At 40.4% G+C, this 18,647-nt stretch overlaps 1 protein-coding gene across 15 annotated transcripts in view; it reads right to left on the reverse strand.

Annotated features, from left to right (window-relative positions):
• MTA3 (metastasis associated 1 family member 3) overlaps nt 1-18,647 on the reverse strand; it is a 116,752-nt gene that overhangs the window by 83,842 nt on the left and 14,263 nt on the right. For all 15 annotated transcript variants that reach the window (XR_001880818.1, XR_001880817.1, XR_001880816.1 and 12 more), the window contains exon 3: nt 17,955-18,054. Coding sequence is in view for 11 of the 15 variants with exons in the window: in XM_017848907.1 (XP_017704396.1) it covers nt 17,955-18,054 (100 nt within the window). In the remaining 4 variants the exon portion in view is untranslated. The remainder of the gene's footprint in view (nt 1-17,954; nt 18,055-18,647) is intronic.

The raw sequence follows: 18,647 nt of genomic DNA on the forward strand, positions 1-18,647 counted from the left end.
AAAAAAAAAAAAAAAAAAAAAAAAAATGACAAAACTAAAAGATTAAAAGATATTCAAGAATGCTAACATTCCTCAAAATAAAATATAATGTATCTTTTCTTTTGAGACAGGGCCTCACTCTGTTGCTCAGGTTGGAGTGCAGTGGCATGATCTCAGCTCACTGCAACATCTGCCTCCTGGGCTCAGGTGATCCTCCCACCTCAGCCTCCCAAATAGCTGGGACTACAGGTACATGCCACAATGCCCAGCTAATTTTTGTATTTTCAGCAGAGACAGTTTTGCCCTGTTGCCCGGGCTGGTCTCCAACTCTTGGGCTCAAGCGATCCACCTGCCTTGGCCTCCCAAAATGCTGGGATTACAAGCATGAGCCACTGCACCCAGCCAAAAGAAATTTTTATAATTAACAGGGGCCCTGAAACCAGTCACAGAATTAAGCGCATTTTTCTCAACTGATACTACACCAACCACTCAAATCATGAATGGATTTTCAGTTTTGTGTTCATGTTAAATGAATGAAATTGCTTTTCTTAGGAGTACTTTTTTAAATGATGATGGGCTTAAATAAGGCTTCAAAGAACCGAAGTAGTATATTAGCCTTCATCAAGTGATTATGACAAAAAGTGATTATATTCGTTGTTTCAAAGATTCTACTCTTTAGTGTTCAGTTTGTCTTCCTGAACACTGAAGGAACCATTTGCTTTCAGAGGAGGAGCTCCTGTACTGTCTCAAATCAAATGAGAAAGAATACATTGGAATTACTGTTGACCAGGAGCTAAGAAACCTCCAAAGCGCACATTTATACCACAGACCAAAGGAGAGTACAGTAAAGGTCAGAATGTGTAAAAAGTAAACACTCAGCAGGTGTGTACACTCTGGAGTTACTAGGAAATAATTCCTTTGAAACTGATCAACTTCATAAAAGAAACCAGAGGATCATATTATGTGCTAGAAGTCCATACAAACCCCATCTTTCTGATACACACAGAAGTTTCTTTTGAATGGACTTTATGTAGTCTAATCTTACCCTTAAGAGCTTTACATGAATACAGTTTCTATAACAGAAGAGACAAAATCCAGTAGAAAAGATGTAGGGTAAATAAAGAAAACAAGCTAAGAAAAGACAGTCACATAACACAGGACCAAAGACTTGTGGTTTATCAGTAAGGTAATACAAATTTGAAATGCCAGAGGAGTCTGAAAAAATGAACAACTAATTGATTGTGAGAGAAGGCAGAATAATGATTTCCTAACTGGAGAAGAGCAGAAGGGAAGCTGTTGAGACACTGGTAATGTTTTTTTTTTTTTTTGAGACGGAGTCTCGCTCTGTCGCCCAGGCTGGAGTGCAGTGGCGGGATCTCAGCTCACTGCAAGCTCCGCCTCCCGGGTTTACGCCATTCTCCTGCCTCAGCCTCCCGAGTAGCTGGGACTACAAGCGCCCGCCACCTCGCCCGGCTAGTTTTTTATATTTTTTAGTAGAGATGGGGTTTCACCGTGTTAGCCAGGATGGTCTCGATCTCCTGACCTTGTGATCCGCCCGTCTCGGCCTCCCAAAGTGCTGGGATTACAGGCTTGAGCCACCGCGCCCGGCCTGGTAATGTTCTTTACCATCTAGTGATGGTTACACGAATATATACACAGGTAAAAATGTTAAGCTGTGTAACAAACTGTAGGGCACTCTATATATGTCACCATATGTACACCTCAATTTAAAATAAGAAAAAGAATTTTGAGGCTGGGTGTGGTGGCTCACACCTGTTAATCCCTGCACTTTAGGAGGCCAAGGCAGGCGGATCACGAGGTCAAGAGTTTGAGATCAGCCTGGCCAACAGAGTGAAAGCCCATCTCTACTAGATTAGTCGGGTATGGTGGCACGCACCTGCAGTCCCAGCTGCTCGGGAGGCTGAGGCAGGAGAATCGCTTGAACTCGGGAGGCGGAGGTTGCAGTGAGCAGAGACCGTGCCATTGCACTCCAGTCTGGGTGACAGAGTGAGACTTTGTCTCCAAAAAAAACAGAAAAGAAATAGTTGGCCAGGTACATTAGCTCAGGCATGTAATCCCAGAGCTTTTGAGAGGCCTTGGAAAGCCAAGGCAGGAGTTCAAGACCAGTCTCAGCATTAATTTTTTAATTTTAAAATTTAATTAATCAAAAAATTTTAATTAGCTGAGCACAGAGTTGAGTGCCTATATTTAAAAAAAAAAAGAAAAAGAAAACTAGGCCAGGCGTGGTAACTCACGCCTCTAATCCCACCACTTTGGGAGGCCAAGGCAGGCAGATCATGAAGTCAAGAGATCAAGACCATCCTGGCCAACATGGTGAAACCCCGTCTCTACTAAAAATACAAAAATTAGCTGGGTGTGGAGGTGCATGCCTGTAGTCCCAGCTACTCAGGAGGTTGAGGCAGGAGAATTGCTTGAAACCAGGAAATAGAGGTTGCAGTGAGCTGAGATCGGGCCACTGCACTCCAGCCTGGTGACAGAGTGAGACTCCATCTCAAACAAACAAACAAACAAACAAACAAAAAGAAGAAGAAAACTAAACTAAAAGTCTTCCCTCCAGATTAAATACTTTGCAAAGATACCATGTTTTCAATAGAGATACCAATACACACTGCACGATCCATTCAAATCTAAATTGTAAAAATCAAAAGAAACCCAGCACAAGCTGTTCTCTCTGCCAAAAAGCAGTGAAGGTGTTGTCACATTTCATCTCATTCATAACAGATGGAGATGACAAAAAGCAGTATTTTAGGAGAAAGACTGACAAGGAAATCTTGGCAATGGAATTCTCATCTTTTGTTAAGCAGAACCACACTATGGGTACATTGGACTATTGTTCAGCAAATATTCACTCCCTATCCTACACCTCCACAGGAGAGTATTCTTCCACTCGTCACTGATGTTGGGCTTGGCCATGTGACTTGCTTGGCAAACAAGATGTTAGGATATGTGACATAACTGAGCCTTGACAAGTGTTTGCAAATTTGGCCTTGCCCTCTTGTGTTACTGAGTTTTGTCCATGGAGGATGAGAAATACGTGGAGCAGATCCAGACCCAACCTATAGCTGGCACCTACATTAGAGCCCAGTCTAGCTCAGCAGAATCCTAGATAATCTGCAGATGAGTGTATCAGAAATCAATGCTTGTTGTTATAAGCCACCGAAATTTGGGCAGTGTAATAGATGTGTTTTCCTCTTTGAGAATAAAGAACTTAATTCACCCAGTTGCCCGAAGTGTTGTGAACAAGACAGTCCTCAGCTGCTGATCTTTTTTGGAATTATTTCAATTCAAGAACAATTCATCGTGAAAGTCCACCCACCCTTCCTGGAGCAACCTGCATCCCATAATGCAAGGCTGTAAAGGCCCAGCTTTTCACCCTGATTTGGGATGCCACAAATTAGCTGGAGTCAGCTGACGCCTTCATTCGACTGTATCCACCTCCTCCCACTAGCCAATCCTGCCTCTTTCCTCTTATTCCACAAGTGTTGATCCCAACGGTAATCCCTAATAAATTTCCCGCATAAAAACTGCTATCAGAATCTGCTTCCAGAGAACCCAACCTGTAAAATGCAGTATTAGGACAACAGCTAACTGATACACATATACTATATTCAATACTAACTACAAATGCTCTGCAACTTATGGCTACGTCCCAACAAACTCATCATAGGTTGAAAATATCATAAGTCAAAAATGCATTTAATACCCTGAAAAACCCATTGTAAAAAACAAAACAAAACAAAAATTGTTAAGTTGAACATCCTAAGTCAAGGGCCATTTGTACTGATTTGTTCAGTTACAATTTCACAAAAACTTCACATATATACCTCCTACAGGAATTACAGCATTCAGAATATCACATCTATTTAAACATTAACGACCACATGGTTTTTTTCCAAGCAGAGGAAGATGATAATAAACTCTCATGAGTAAACCTCAAACTGATATGGACTACGCTTTTCATATGCACGTCTGGTGCAGTGGCCCATACCTGTAATCCCAGCACTTTGGGAGGTCAAGGGTGGGAGTGGATTGCTTGAGGCAGGAGTTCAAGCCCAGCCTGGCCAACATGGCAAAACACCATTTCTGCTAAAAATATAAAAATTAGTTGGGCATGATGGTGTGTGCCTGTAATCCCAGCTACTTGGGAGGCTGAGGCAGGAGAATCGCTTGAACCCGGGAGGCAGAGGTTGCAGTGAGCTGAGATTGCGCCACTGCACTCCAGCCTGGGTGACAGAGCCAAACTCTGTCAAAAAAAAAAAAAAAAAAGTTTTTTATATGTAAAAAGTGTGTATACCACTTTCATTTTGCTTTAATGCATATAGATGTAACAAAATCCCTCATCCCAACTTGCTAAGACTTAGCCTGGCATTCACTCAAATCAACCTAAAAGACACCCTGAGTCATGCTCTTGTGTGTACCTTTTGATTACTTTTTTTTTTTTTTTTTTGGAGATGGAGTCTTGCTCTGTGGCCCAGCTAGAGTTCAGTGGCGCGATCTCAGCTCACTGCAATCTCCACCTCCCAGGCTCAAGAGATTCTCGTGCCTCAGCCTCCTAAGTAGCTGGGATTATAGGCACCCACCACCATACCCAGCTAAGTTTTTTGTATTTTTAGTAGAGACAGGGTTTCATCATGTTAGCCAGGCTGGTTTCGAACTCATAGCCTCAAGTGATCCACCTGCCTTGGCCTCCCAAAGTGCTAGGATTACAGGCGTGAGCCACCACACCTGGCCTACTTTTTTTTTTTTTTTTTTTTTTTTTAATAGAGAGGAGGACTTACTATGTTGACTCAGGCTGGTCTCAAACTCCTGGCCTCAAGCTTTTAAGTGATCTTCCCACCTCAGCCTCCCATGTACCTGTGATTACAGGTGTACACCAACATACCTGGCTCTTTTTTATTATTATCACAAGAAAGCTACAGGGGACAATAGGTCAGAGTGACCCCATGTCCCTAGATGTCATTTCCAAACTTACTATGAGCATAATAAAAAGTTATTGCCACCTGGCTGTGATTCTTGGCACAAACCAGACAAATATATGAAAACAACTGTGTGAAGACACTGGAGAACCAATACAGGCAAGGAGAGGTGACGATCCCTCTGAAAAGTGTAACAGTTGAGCTTCCACACTGACCTTGGCCTTTATCATGAGGATACTATCTAGACTGCTATATGGTGAAATACAGTCAAACAGCAAGTTCCCTTTTTCACTAGTCTGATGTGACAAGAATCAGAACTTGATGTTGCCAGAGCAGTAAGGCCCAGGGAACAAAATACTGGGGAGGATCCTATTCCAGGCCCTAACGGAAATCTCAAGACATGGAAAAAATTGGTAGCACACATGTTCTCTGACCACATTCTCAAAGGCAATTAAAATAGGTGGATGAGCCACACTTCCTTCTAAATTAACTCACAAGTTAAATTAAAAATTACAAGGCAAATTAGCAAATATTTAGAACCAAATGATAATAAAAATACTACATATTAAAAGATATATGCTACAGCCAAGGTGATAACTAGAGGGACATTTACAATCTTATATGTTTATCATGAAAAGTAATGAATTTTAAAAAGGTCTTTAAAGGGCTAGCAAAAGATATTAGAGAAAACCTAAAGAAAAGCAGAAGAAAATAAGAGTAAAATAAATAGAATATGTACCATGTTTTAAATTAACAAAATTAAGTTCCCATTCTTTTAGATAACTAATAAAGAAACATCAGGCAAAACAATCAAGAAAAAAAAGGGGATGTGATACATATAAATGATAACAAGAATGAAAGTCTATTTGTAACTACAAATATAGCAAACTTTTAAAATATTATAAAAATTATGTTAACAAATTTGAAAATTTAGGGGGAAATATATAATCTCCTAGATGGACATAACTGACCAAAATGGACTTAAGTAGAACAAAAATTTATTCTAATTATAAATCAAATTATAACCATAACCCACAATGAAGGACATTCTACAAAATAAGTGGCCTGCACTCTTCAAAATACCATGGTCATAAAACACAAAGAAAGACTAAAGAGTCGTTCAGGAATGAAGGAGACTACGAAGATACAACAACTAAATGTCATAAGTGATTCACAAGGAGATCTTGGGCCAGAATTTTTTTTTCTTTTGCCATAAAGAACGTTACTGGGACAACTAACAAATCTGAATGAAGTCTCTAGATTAGATAATAGTACTGTAACAAGGTTAATTTCCTAAGTCTAATTATTATACTGAACTAATATATGAGAATATCCTTGGTTTTTCTTTTTAGGAAATACTCTCCCAAATATTTAGCAGTAGAGGGACATTTATTCTGAAATTTTACTTTCAAACTCTACCACTATATATATATTATTAGTTCTTGAGTTTATGAGAGGCCATTATTTTGTTCTGAGCTCCTGCACTAGGCCCCAGCAGATCAGACTAAAAGGCAGTCACTTGTGCTAAGTGCCAAGATTCACAGCAACCAATCAGAAGGGGCCAGTTTACCTGAGCAGGCATAAGGAAGTCCCCTCTATTTTAAGGAAAGCAACTTTGAAATAACCAACCTGCTTCTTGTTCCCTGTTTCTGCTTTTCTTCAGCCCTTTTCTGTCTATAAAGCCAACCACCTCTGCTAAGTTCATCAGAATGCTCGTTCTACTTTATAGATAGAATAAATGAAAGCCAATTAGATGCTTAAACTAAATTCTGTAATTTGTGTCTTTTGACAATAATAATAATAATAATAAAGGAAATGTGGTAAAGATGGTAACAACTGGGGAATCTGGATGATGTGAATACAGGAAGTCTTTGCACTATTTTCGTATTATCACAAAATACCAAGTTTTAAGATTTTTTTTTCTTTTTTTTTTTTTTTGAGATGGAGTTTTGCTCTTGTTGCCCAGGCTGGCGTGCAATGGCGCAATCTCAGCTCACTGCAATCTCTACCTCCTGGGTTCAAGCAGTTCTCCTGCCTCAGCCTCCCAAGTCGCTGGGATTACAGGCATGTGCCACCACGCCCAGCTAATTCTTTGTGTTTAGTAGAGATGGGGTTTCATCACCATGTTGGTTAGGCTGGTCTCGAACTCCTGACCTCAGCTGATCTACCCGCCTTGGCCTCACGCCTGGATTACAGGCATGAGCCACCATGTCCAGCCATGCCCCACCATGCCCCACCATGCCCAGCCAGTTTTAAGAAATTATAACCACAAGCCTTCCACTAACTCATACTTGTAAATACAAATCTTTCCACCAATTATCCTAAAATTGCTAAAACAATTCTCTATTTCTCCCAAGTTCAAATCTACAGTGCTTTCCTGATGTTTCCTATATTCCTGTGAAATTTGTAGGAGAAAAAGTAAAGTAAAAGGCTGTATTTACCCCAAAAAAGAAAAAAACTCATTAAAGCTTAAATTTAAAAGGAAAAGATGGATTAATAGACCATAACACACACAAACAATTCTCCTAGGATAGTCTGCAGCGTCTCCACACTCATCTGTAATAGATCATCAACAAAAAGACATGTGTGTAATGTAGAATATTATTGCCTTAATGATGTATTTAGCAGGAAGAAAAATTTCATGTTTCCTATTTTTTACTGCAGTGCTAGTCCATTAGTACTAATTCTAATTTTATAGCCTTGGAAACATGAACAGTACCCATCATAAGTTTTCATGAGTTTTAAAAGTTATATGGATCCCCATCAATTTTATGTCCATTTTGAAGTCTAGACTTCTAACATAAGTTGATACCTAAAATGCTAATCGAAAGAATTAGATTTTCTGGCCGGGCGCAGTGGCTCACACTTGTAATCCCAGCACTTTCGGAGGCTAACGTGGGCAGATCACTTTGAGGTCGGGAGTTTGAGACCAGCCTGGCAAACATGGTGAACACCCCATCTCTGCTAAAACACAAAATTAGCTGGGGCAGGGGTGCTTGTAATCCCAGATACGCAAGAGGCTGAGGCAGGAGAATCACTTGAACCCAGAAGGCAGAAGTTGCAGTGAGCCAGGAACTAACCACTGCACTCCATTCTGGGTGACAGAGTGAGACTCTCTCCCATAAAAAAAAAATCTGTATTTTCTGCTGTGGCTTCTAAACTATCCTCAGCTCCCAGTACCCACAGGCCCTAAATGAAACAAGACTCACAAACAGAATGAAGTACATGATTGATGACTGATGGCTAGCATTTTTATAAAGTGTTAATATCTGAAGAATAATAACACTGTTAAGTCAACTTTCCCTCATCCAAAAAATAAACCGTTTTTTCTAAGTTATTCTTGATGGGAAAATTTTTATTGAAAAAATTATAGCTTGTTTTAAGGGGAAGGTTATATGAAAGATTATGTTAACAGCCTTTGTTCACCACTTTTACAGTGCCTTCTCGTAATAATTATATGAAATGGTATGGTTGGTTAATCATAGCCTAATGACCATATTCAAACTTGATAATCTACTAAAATAATAAATACGGCATGATAAAATACCTATCAGACAATCAATAAAGCTATAAAATCAGAAGTAAATGAGGTTCAACAAGATTGTGGGTGAAAAAGACAAATGCATCATTGTCATCTTCTCAACAATAACAACTAATATTTATTGAGCTCTGACACTGTGCCAGATACTGCTCTGAACACTTTACATGTAATTATCTCAATTCATCCTCAAGTTGATGTCACATGGGAACTCAGTCAGAGGCGGCCTTTTTCCGAGGCTGGAAGGTCACAGGGGTCTTATTCAGGACCCTGAGGCATTGCCTGCTTTCACTCCCAGTAAGGGCAGGGCCTCTATGCGGCCTCAAGAGCCAGAAGGGCCCAATGTTTGCAAACATTACCTAAAATGAAGGTACATAAACTGCTGAATCAGTCAGTCAGTTGTCTTCCAGCCAACCTGGGCAGCTAATGTTGCAGAGAGCTCTAAGTCCTCCACAGAATCCAGGGCCCCCCAAAAAAGAGCCCCAGAAGATCCCCAACTGCCTCTACTTTGAGGAGTTACTGCAGTTCCATTGAGTTCTGAATCCTTGGTTACACGTATCAGCAACTCATAGAATGTGGCTGCACTCCCTCTTCCTGCCCATCCATAACCCTCCTGAAGCAGAGCAAGTAGGTTTTATTATTACTACCACTGCTGACGAGGAAACTCAGACAAAGGTAGGTTAAGTAACTTGCACAGGGTTACATGGATTATTCATGAGCTACAGGTTGAGGGGGGAAAAGAATCATAAAAATGTCTCCATTTGTACACCCTTGTTCATAGCAGGGTTATTCATGACAGCCAAAAGACAGAGGCAACTCAAGTGTCCACCGATAAAGTAACATAATGTGGTATATACACACAATGGCTTATTACTTGGCATTAATAGCTGGGAGTGGTAGCACATGCCTGTAGTTCTAGCTATTAATACTTGGTAGGCTGAAGTAGGAGGATCACTTGAGCCCAGGAGTTTGAGGCTGCAGTGAGCTATGATCACACCACTGCATTCCAGGCTGAGTGACAGAGCAAGACACTCTCTCTCTCTCTCTCTCTCTCTCTGTATCTCCATATATATATACACACACACACACATATAATTTTTAAATGATGAAAATTCTGACACATGGTACAACATTAATGAACCTTGAAGACATGCTAAGTGAAAATAAGCCAGTAACGAAAAACTTATACAAGATACTGAGAGCAGTCAAATTCATAGAGACAGAAAGTAGAAGGGTAGTGGCTAGGAGGCAGAGAGGATGGAGAGTTAAGAGTTTAATGGGGATGAGGTTTCTATTTGGGAAAATGAAAATTTTCTAGAGATGTATGGTGATAATAGTCACCAACAATGTGAATCTACATAATGCCAGAGTGAATCTACTTAATACATTTAAAAATGATGAAAATGAGTTTTGAAATTATGGTAAAATATATATAACACAAAATTTAAGTGCATCACAGCTGGGCATGGTGGCACACACCTATAATCCTAGCTACTCCTCGGGAGGCTGATGCAAGAGGATTGCTTGATCCCAGAAGTTCAAATCTAGCCTGGGCAACATAGCATGACCCCATCTCTTAAAAAGGGTGACGGGTGTGTGGCAGTATGCATGGTATGCTTAAAACTTTCTACAGTTCATAGTGTTCAGACTGTGTGTGTACAGTTCTGGGGATATAATAAAATTAGAATTCAAATACACAAACATACATCGCTCTTAGTGATGAGACGCTCTCTACAAAACATTAAAATGCTTAAACAAAGGAACAGAAAACAACATATTGCAATGACCTATTTCAATAAGAACCTATGTCCCAGAGAAAGAAGCTACTTTACTCATTCTCAAATATTTAGTGAACACCTGACATACATGTCAGGCACTATGCTTGGTGCTGGGAATTCAATGGTGAGGAAAAACAGATGCAGTAACCACACTGAGGGATATAACAAGCTGGTATGTAGGGAATGGGAAGGAGACAAAGAGACACAAAATAATCACAAAAATGAGTTTTTAATTATAGACCTGGCTCTCTACATAAGCACATCACAAAGCAACCTGCCCTAAACTGATGGATTAGCCAAGATTCGGAGTTAACTATGTGAGGATATGAGAGCATCAGGGAAAGGGACCTAAACACGCGAGTCCTGTGGCAAGACACAAAACCAAAGGAAGGACACAGCCTGGCTGGAGTCCAGAGGATGGAGGACTGTGTGGGCAAAGGGGCTATAGACAGAGGCCAGGCAAAACTCAATAGTTTTGTTGACTATAGTAACAGTAATGATCTAAGTTTTTACCCTACATACAATTAAAAGCTACTAAAAGGATATAAGGTAGGAGACAGCAAACTAAAATAACAGTTACACTTTGTTTTGTTTTGTTTTGTTTTTGAGATGGAGTCTCGCTCTGTCGCCCAGGCTGGAGTGCAATGGCGCGATCTTGGCTCACTGCAACCTCCACCTCCCAGGTTCAAGCGATTCTCCTGCCTCAGCCTCCCGAGTAGCAGGCACTACAGGTGCGTGCCACCACACCCGGCTAATTTTTTGTATTTTTAGTAGAGATGGGGTTTCACCGTGTTAACCACGATGGTCTCAATCTCCTGATCTTGTGATCCGCCCGCCTCGGCCTCCCAAAGTGCTGGGATTACAGGTGTGAGCCATCGTGCCCGGCCAACAGTTACACTTTTAAAAGATCAGATATAACATGGAAATCAGAGGTATTCCAGGACGCAATTTCCTCCCTCCTAAATCAACACAGCTTGGCCTTTCTCGGAACTAGACAGACCTGGCATCAGGTAACCTAAATTTCTAGTCCTGATTCTGTCACCAATTAAATGTGAGTCTTTATACAATTTATTGTTTTGTCCCTTGGGCTCATCACCTGTAAAACAGTCTTCCCTAGAAGGTGTATCAAGCTCCAGACTAACTCAAAAACTTCTTTTTTCTTTTATTCTTACCCCTCCTCCCCCAAATTATTTAGTCTTCAAAGTCCAGGCGAAAGCGATGAACCAGTACCTCCACTTTGCTAGGTCTAAGGCTTCGTTCCAGTAATAGCTCCCACACAATGCTCGTGACATTCTGCTCTTCAAGCTAGGGGGGTGCAGACCTTGCTCTGGCCAACACCACCAAACAGGGAGTCAGAGACTGGAACTTCTATCGACTAACTCACTGCCACTTACTAACCAATTCAGGATTTCCTTGGTTCTAAGAAGTTTTGTTCCCATGGGGGTGACGGTGGACGGGATCAATGTAAGTACTGTAAACCTACTTTTTCTTTTTGAGAGGAGTCTTGCTCTGTCGCCCAGGCTGGAGTGCAGGGGCACAATCTCGAATCACTGCAATCTCCGCCTCCCTGGTTCAAGCGATTCTCCTGCCTCAGCCTCCCGAGTAGCTGGGACTACAGGTGCGTGCCACCACATCCAGCTAACTTTTAGTATTTTTAGTAGAGATGAGGTTTCACCGTGTTGACCAGGCTGGTCTCAAACTCCTGACCTCTGCTGACCCAACTACCTTGGCCTCCCAAAGTGTTGGGATTACAGGTGTGAGCCACCACGCCTGGCCCGATATTCTTCTTTGTATACTGTATAAAATACATCTCATATTATAACAAAACAAGAGTGAAATCTATAAAGCCCCATGGCTTCAATGTTTTTAACAATTATGAATCTTACATATTTTAGATTAGCAGTGTTTGAAATTCACAGTTCAACTATATTCATAACAGATTTCAAAATGAGGAAGTGATAACTACTGATGTGCAAGCAGTTTAATTACCTGCTCCCAATACATTATTGGTGATTTGACAAGCAGCATAAACTGTCTTGGATAAATCGATGTCAGATTAGGAATGCTGATAGCCTACTGAAGTCCTCAGAAGAAAAGTCACAAAGAAAATCACTTACGAAGGGCTATCAGGTTTCAGCAGTTCCACAACCCTGCCCTCTTTGCAGGCCTCTGAAGGAGGCCTTCAGATCCATGGTTTAATCACCTAATAGAAAAAGGTGCTAAAGCGATCAGAATAGGACCATAATTAGTCGGGAGTGGTGGCAGGCACCTGTAATCTCAGTTACTGGCTGAGGCAGGAGACTGAGGCAGGAGAAACACTTGAACCCAGGAAGCAGAGGTTGCGGTGAGCCAAGATCATGCCACTGCACTCCACTCCAGCCTGGGCAACAGAGCAAAACTCTGTCTCCAAAAAAAAAAAAGGTCGGGGTGGGGAGCAGGACCATAAATACCCAAAGGAAAGATTTTGACTCCCCAAATTCAACTGAATAATGAATCAATTTTCATTTAACGGTACAAAACAACCTATGAACCTTTCAAATGTTCTTTTTGGGAAACAATCTGCACAGCTCATTATCAACATACTAATAATTAATTTTTAACCATACTACTCATTTTTAGGATCTTAGAGTCTAAGTAAAGCTGAACCTAGAGCAGTATGAGGAGAAAACCACGGTATTTAAATGTTGCAAACAAAAGAACACATCTTCAGTGCCACCTCAAAGAAAGACAATAATGACACTTAAATCCAAGTCATTCTAACAAAAATGAGGTGAAAGAGTGGATAGAAGAGGTAATCTGATAGAGGAGAGATAACCACTCAGGAGGAATCAAGTGCAGATCCAAACCCTCTCTCGGAAACCAGCTATACAAACATGACAAAACTCCATATCCTCAGCCTCTGAGCCTAATTCTGCTTTAGAAAATAATTACAGTCATAAATAACTAGAAAGAATATATGTGATACAAAAATAACGAGACCTCAAAATTACTAAGCTTCAGAATGGAAACAAAACAGGAGAGATAAAAAATATTGAAAGGTATGAAGGTAACTTCCTAGAAGGAGCATAAGAGGCAAGTATTGCAGAAAATACACATAAAATGATTACTTATGAAACAGAGTCTTACTCTGTTGCCCAGATTGGGATGATCATAGCTCACTGCAGCCTCAAGCTCCCTTCTGGGCTCAAGGGATCGCTCCACCTCAGCCTCATGAATAGCTGGAACTACAAGCAGTCACCACCATGGCTGGCTAATTTGTTTTGTTTTGTTTTGTAGAGAGAGAGTCTTGTCATGCTGCCTAGGCCTGTCTCGAACTCCTGGCCTCAAGTGATCATCTCGCCTCAGCCTCCCAGAGTATTGAGATTACAGGTATAAGCCAGGGTATTTGGCTATAAAATGATGTTTAAATGAATTAAGGTATATATGTAGAATCCTCTTTAAAATGTTTTTTTAAAATATCACCTTCACTGACAACAAATCTCAAACCTCTAAAACTGCCCTCTCCCAAAAGAAATTCTCCTGCTGTCCTGCACACTCACCAGCAGTGGGAAGCAGAGAGCTGTTGCAGCTGTGAGCCAAGAGCCTACATAGGCCCTCTGTACCTCAAGCAAGTCAGCCCACCCGCCATGAGAACTCTCCACCATCTCAGGAACAAGCTTTCCCACTGGCACTCAAGCAGGGACCACATCCCCAGTTATAAACTGAGAAGCAGTATTTCATAAGAATAGTGTTAAACTACAAGGGACTGGTTACATAAATAATAGTTTACCTATATAAGATCATGCAACATTAGTAAAACACTAAGTTCTTACAATGATTTTTAAAAAGGTATTTATATTCGGCCCGGCGCAGTGGCTCACGCCCATAATCCCAGCTCTCTGGGAGGCCGAGGTGGGTGGATCGCAAGGTCAGGAATTCTAGACCAGCCTGACCAACATGGTGAAACTCCATCTCTACTAAAAATACAAAAATTAGCCAGGTGTGGTGACGTGCGCTGTAATCCCAGCTACTTTGGAGGCTGAGGCAGGAGAATCACTTGAACCCGGGAAGCGGAGGTTGCAATGAGCTGAGATCTCACCACTGCACTCCAGCCTGGGCAACAGGGTGAGACTCTGTCTCAACAACAACAAAAAAAGGATTTATATCATATAGTTAGGGAAAATATGGGGGCGGTGGAGGTCATTTAAAACAGAGTTAAAAGAAAGTTCACATAAGAATTATAAAATGTACTAAAATGTGGTGCTTGCACAAGGATAAATAGATCAACAAAACAAAACAAAAAGAGAATAGATTAAAAGTCTATAAACAGGCCTAAGTATATCTAGGAACTTGAAATATGATAAAGGGGCATTACAAATCATGAAGAAACAAATTCAATAAATGGTATTGGGACAATTAATTTAATATATGGGGAAAAATTAGATCCCTACCTCACTCTATTCACAAAATTAAACTCTACATAGATTTACAGTCCTAAATATGAAGAAAACTTTAAAACCATTAGAAAAAACAGGACACAAGAAATATATAAATGTATATATGTAAATACAATTCTAGTTATAGTCTAAAAACTCACACACATGCTCACAAAGGGATACGTGTGAAATTTTCAACACAGCATTATAAGTAACACAGCAAAAGAAAAAATGTTTTGACAGCACTCCAGATGTTCACTGGTAACAGAATACATAAATAATGTTGTGTAGTATTATATGAAAGAGTATTAAAAATAACACAAAGCAGTTAAAATGAATAAACTGTGTTTATATTTATTAACATCGCTACATCTCACTAATGGGCAAATGGCAAGTGTTACACAATAAATTTAAGCATAAGCAAAAGAATATTTATGTTGTTTTGGATAAATACATAATAGAACTATAAAAACACAGACTACATACATAGCAGATCTGTTATAGTGGCTGGAGTGGCTGGAGATCTGTTATAGTGAATGGAGGCAGAGGTAAAGGGAAGTAGGACTCAGAAGGGAATATTAGATCCCAGAACTTTGGGAGGCCGAGGTGGGCGGATCACGAGGTCAGGAGATGGAGACCCATCCTGGCTAACACGGTGGAAACCTTCGTCTCTATTAAAAAATACAAAAAACTAGCCAGGCGAGGTGGCGGGCCCGCCTGTAGTCCCATCTACTCGGAGGCTGAGGCAGGAAATGGCGTAAAACCCAGAAGGCGGACTTGCAGAGAGCCTGGATCCGCCACTGGCACTCCAGCCCTGGGCGACAGAGCAAGACTCTGTCTCAAAAAAAATCAAAAAAAAACTCAAAAAAAAAAAAAAAAAAAAAAAAAGAAGGGAATATTAGAGACTTCAACATTAACTATAATGGTTGAAAAAAAGTTTTTTAATCTGAAGAACTAAAATATTAACATTTGCTTTAGGTGGCCTTATGTGGAGTTTTATTACATAATCCTCTATACTATTCTATAATTTGCTATTATGATGTATAATGCATAAAAAAGGGCTTAAAGAAAACAAAACAGTAAGAACATTCTACTCTGGGTAATGAAAGCAAAGCTTTTTTTGGCTGCTGTTGTACTATTTTCAATTTTCATAACAGATATACATTAATTTTAAATTGAGCAAAATCACTTTGACCAGGAAAATATATACAGGTAGTGATTAGATTCCACATAGTTCTGGTTCACATAAATATCTAGTTTTTTTGTGTGTGTGTGACAGGGTTTCACTCTGTCACCCTGGCCAAAGGGCAAGTGGCATGAGCATGATCTCAGCTCACTGCAGCCTCTCCCCTCCAAGCTCAAGCAATCTCCCCAACTCAGCCTCCCAAGTAGCTGGGACGACAGGTACATGCCACCACACCCAGCTAATTTTTGTATTTTTTTGTAGAGATGGAGGTTTCACTATGTTGCCCACCCTGGTATCAAACTCCTGAGCCCAAGAAATCCACCAGCCTCGGCCTTCCAAATTGAAATATCTGATTTTTAAAGTTCTTGCAAACATGACATCTGTACTCTTGCTTCTCTGATAAAATATTCTTAAAGCTCTAAACAACTAAAATACAAACCCATTTTGGAGATCCTAAAATTTGGGGTAAAATATAAATGTCCCAATGGAGAAAACAAAACTTTCTTCTATAAACAATTCTAGTCTTTGAGAAAGGAAAAGGCAAGGGGTTCCACAGCTTTAGTCACAATCTATAATTGTACAGAAGTACACAGACTGCGTAAGAAACAAGGCTAGGAGCAGTGGCTCACACCAGAAACAAGGCTAGGAGCAGTGGCTCACACCAGTAATCTCAGCACTTTGGGACGTCAAGGCAAGAGGACTGCTTGAAGCCAGGAGGAGTTCAAGACCAGCCCGGGCAACAACACAGTAAGGCCCTGTCTTTATTTTTAAAAAATAGATTAAATTTTTTAAAAAAGAAAGCATAAAAAACAAATCTGATGTGCATTCCTCTATGAGTTCTTATATTATCAAAATAAATATTTTATGAAAAGCATTTCAAATTGGCATTGTAATGAGAAAGTTAAACACCTAAATTGTATTCCGTTTCATTAGAAAACAATATTGAAATTTTTGTTATATGTAATGAATACTGGTCAAATAACCTCACTAAAGCTCAGTTTTCTCATCTGTAAAATGAGCATCCTACCATGCCTATCACAAGGGGTAACAGGAAATCAAATACAGTAAGTAACTTCAATCAGCAAAAAACTCACAGGTCCACATTTTTGGAGTACAGAGAAAGCAGTAAGTGCCAGGTCCTATGCCTGGCCATGGCTGCCATTAGTGGTAAAATTAAACTGAATATAGGAAGCTTCATTTGATCACCAAAAGAAAAAAGTAAATAGATTTAAAAGATAACAACTATAGGCCGGGTGCGGTGGCTCAAGCCTGTAATCCCAGCACTTTGGGAGGCCGAGATGGGCGGATCACGGGGTCAGGAGATGGAGACCATCCTGGCTAACACGGTGAAACCCCGTCTCTACTAAAAAATACAGAAAACTAGCCGGGCGAGGTGGCGGGCACCTGTAGTCCCAGCTACTCGGGAGGCTGAGGCAGTTGAATGGCGTAAACCCGGGAGGCGGAGCTTGCAGTGAGCTGAGATCTGGCCACTGCACTCCAGCCTGGGCGACAGAGCGAAACTCCGTCTCAAAAAAAAAAAAAAAAAAGATAGCAACTATAATGTAATAAAATTATGTAAGAAAATAGCTCCTCTGGCCGGGCGTGGTGGCTCACGCCTGTAATCCCAGCACTTTGGAAGGCTGAGCCGGGCGGATCACAAGGTCAGAAGTTTGAGACCAGCCTGGCCAACACGGTGAAACCCCATCTCTACTAAAAATACAAAAATTAGCTGGGTGTGGTGGCACATGCCTGTAATCCCGGCTACTAGGGAGGCTGAGGCACGAGAATCACTTGAACCCAGGAGGCAGAAGTTGCAGTGAGCTGAGATCGTGCCACTGCACTCCAGCCTGGCAAAAGAGCAAGACTCCATCTCCAAATACAGAAAGAAAGGAAAACAAAAAAAAAACAGCCCCTCTTTCTAATGAACAGACACAAAAAACTCTCAATGCAGAGACGAGTGTTATCAGAACCCAGTTAACCAAGCAACCAAGCCAAATAAACCTAGCAGTCAGGAAGGCTAAGAGCCCAAAAGCTCCCGGTCTACAGTATTGCCACAATGGCTTTAAAATTAAACAAGTAACAGAAGGATAAATACCCACAAAATTTCAAACCATGTCTTACCAAGGTGATGTCTCGGGAAGCTGCAGCAGCACTCATATGCAAACTAGGCTGCCTCACAGAACTGCTGCAATCCAGGGCTCTAGCGAATGTCCCAACAGCACTGAATAAACCACAAACACAATAAGGAAGAATAAAGTATCTAGATTTTTTTTTCTTTTAATGTTTTAAAAAACACATTTGGATCATGAATAAAAAACCGTAAAAGAAAAGGCAAAAACAAGTTTCTGAATGTTTGAGATTCAAACATCAAATAAAAAGAATTTTCACTCTCTAAGATATTATAATTGACAAGCCAATTTACTATAAACAGGTCATTATCATGAAATCAAGAAAAAATAGCCTGTGCAGGGGGGAAAAGAAGGAAAGGGAAGCTCTATTATAAAATATCATGGAGTAAAACATTTGGTATTCAAATTGGTTCAAAAAATAAAAAGCTGCAGAGTTTGACTATTACAGCAAAGCAAGTTTTGACCATTTTTTAGCCCAAATTGTGAAACTCAGTAACATTTTTTCCCCCAATATATCATTAACTGTAGCAACCCTTTCCTGTGAGGGTTCAACATGAAACATATTTCTACTAATAACTCATTTAAAAAGAAAATACCATAATGCTGATTTTAATGATTTAGAAGTCCTTCCAATATGTAAGAAACCTTAACTTTAAGACATACAGCATAAAATGAAGACTCACTG

Source organism: Rhinopithecus bieti, unplaced genomic scaffold (genome assembly GCF_001698545.2).
Source record: "Rhinopithecus bieti isolate Rb0 unplaced genomic scaffold, ASM169854v2 scaffold_28163, whole genome shotgun sequence".
Classification (NCBI taxonomy): Eukaryota; Metazoa; Chordata; class Mammalia; order Primates; family Cercopithecidae; genus Rhinopithecus; species Rhinopithecus bieti.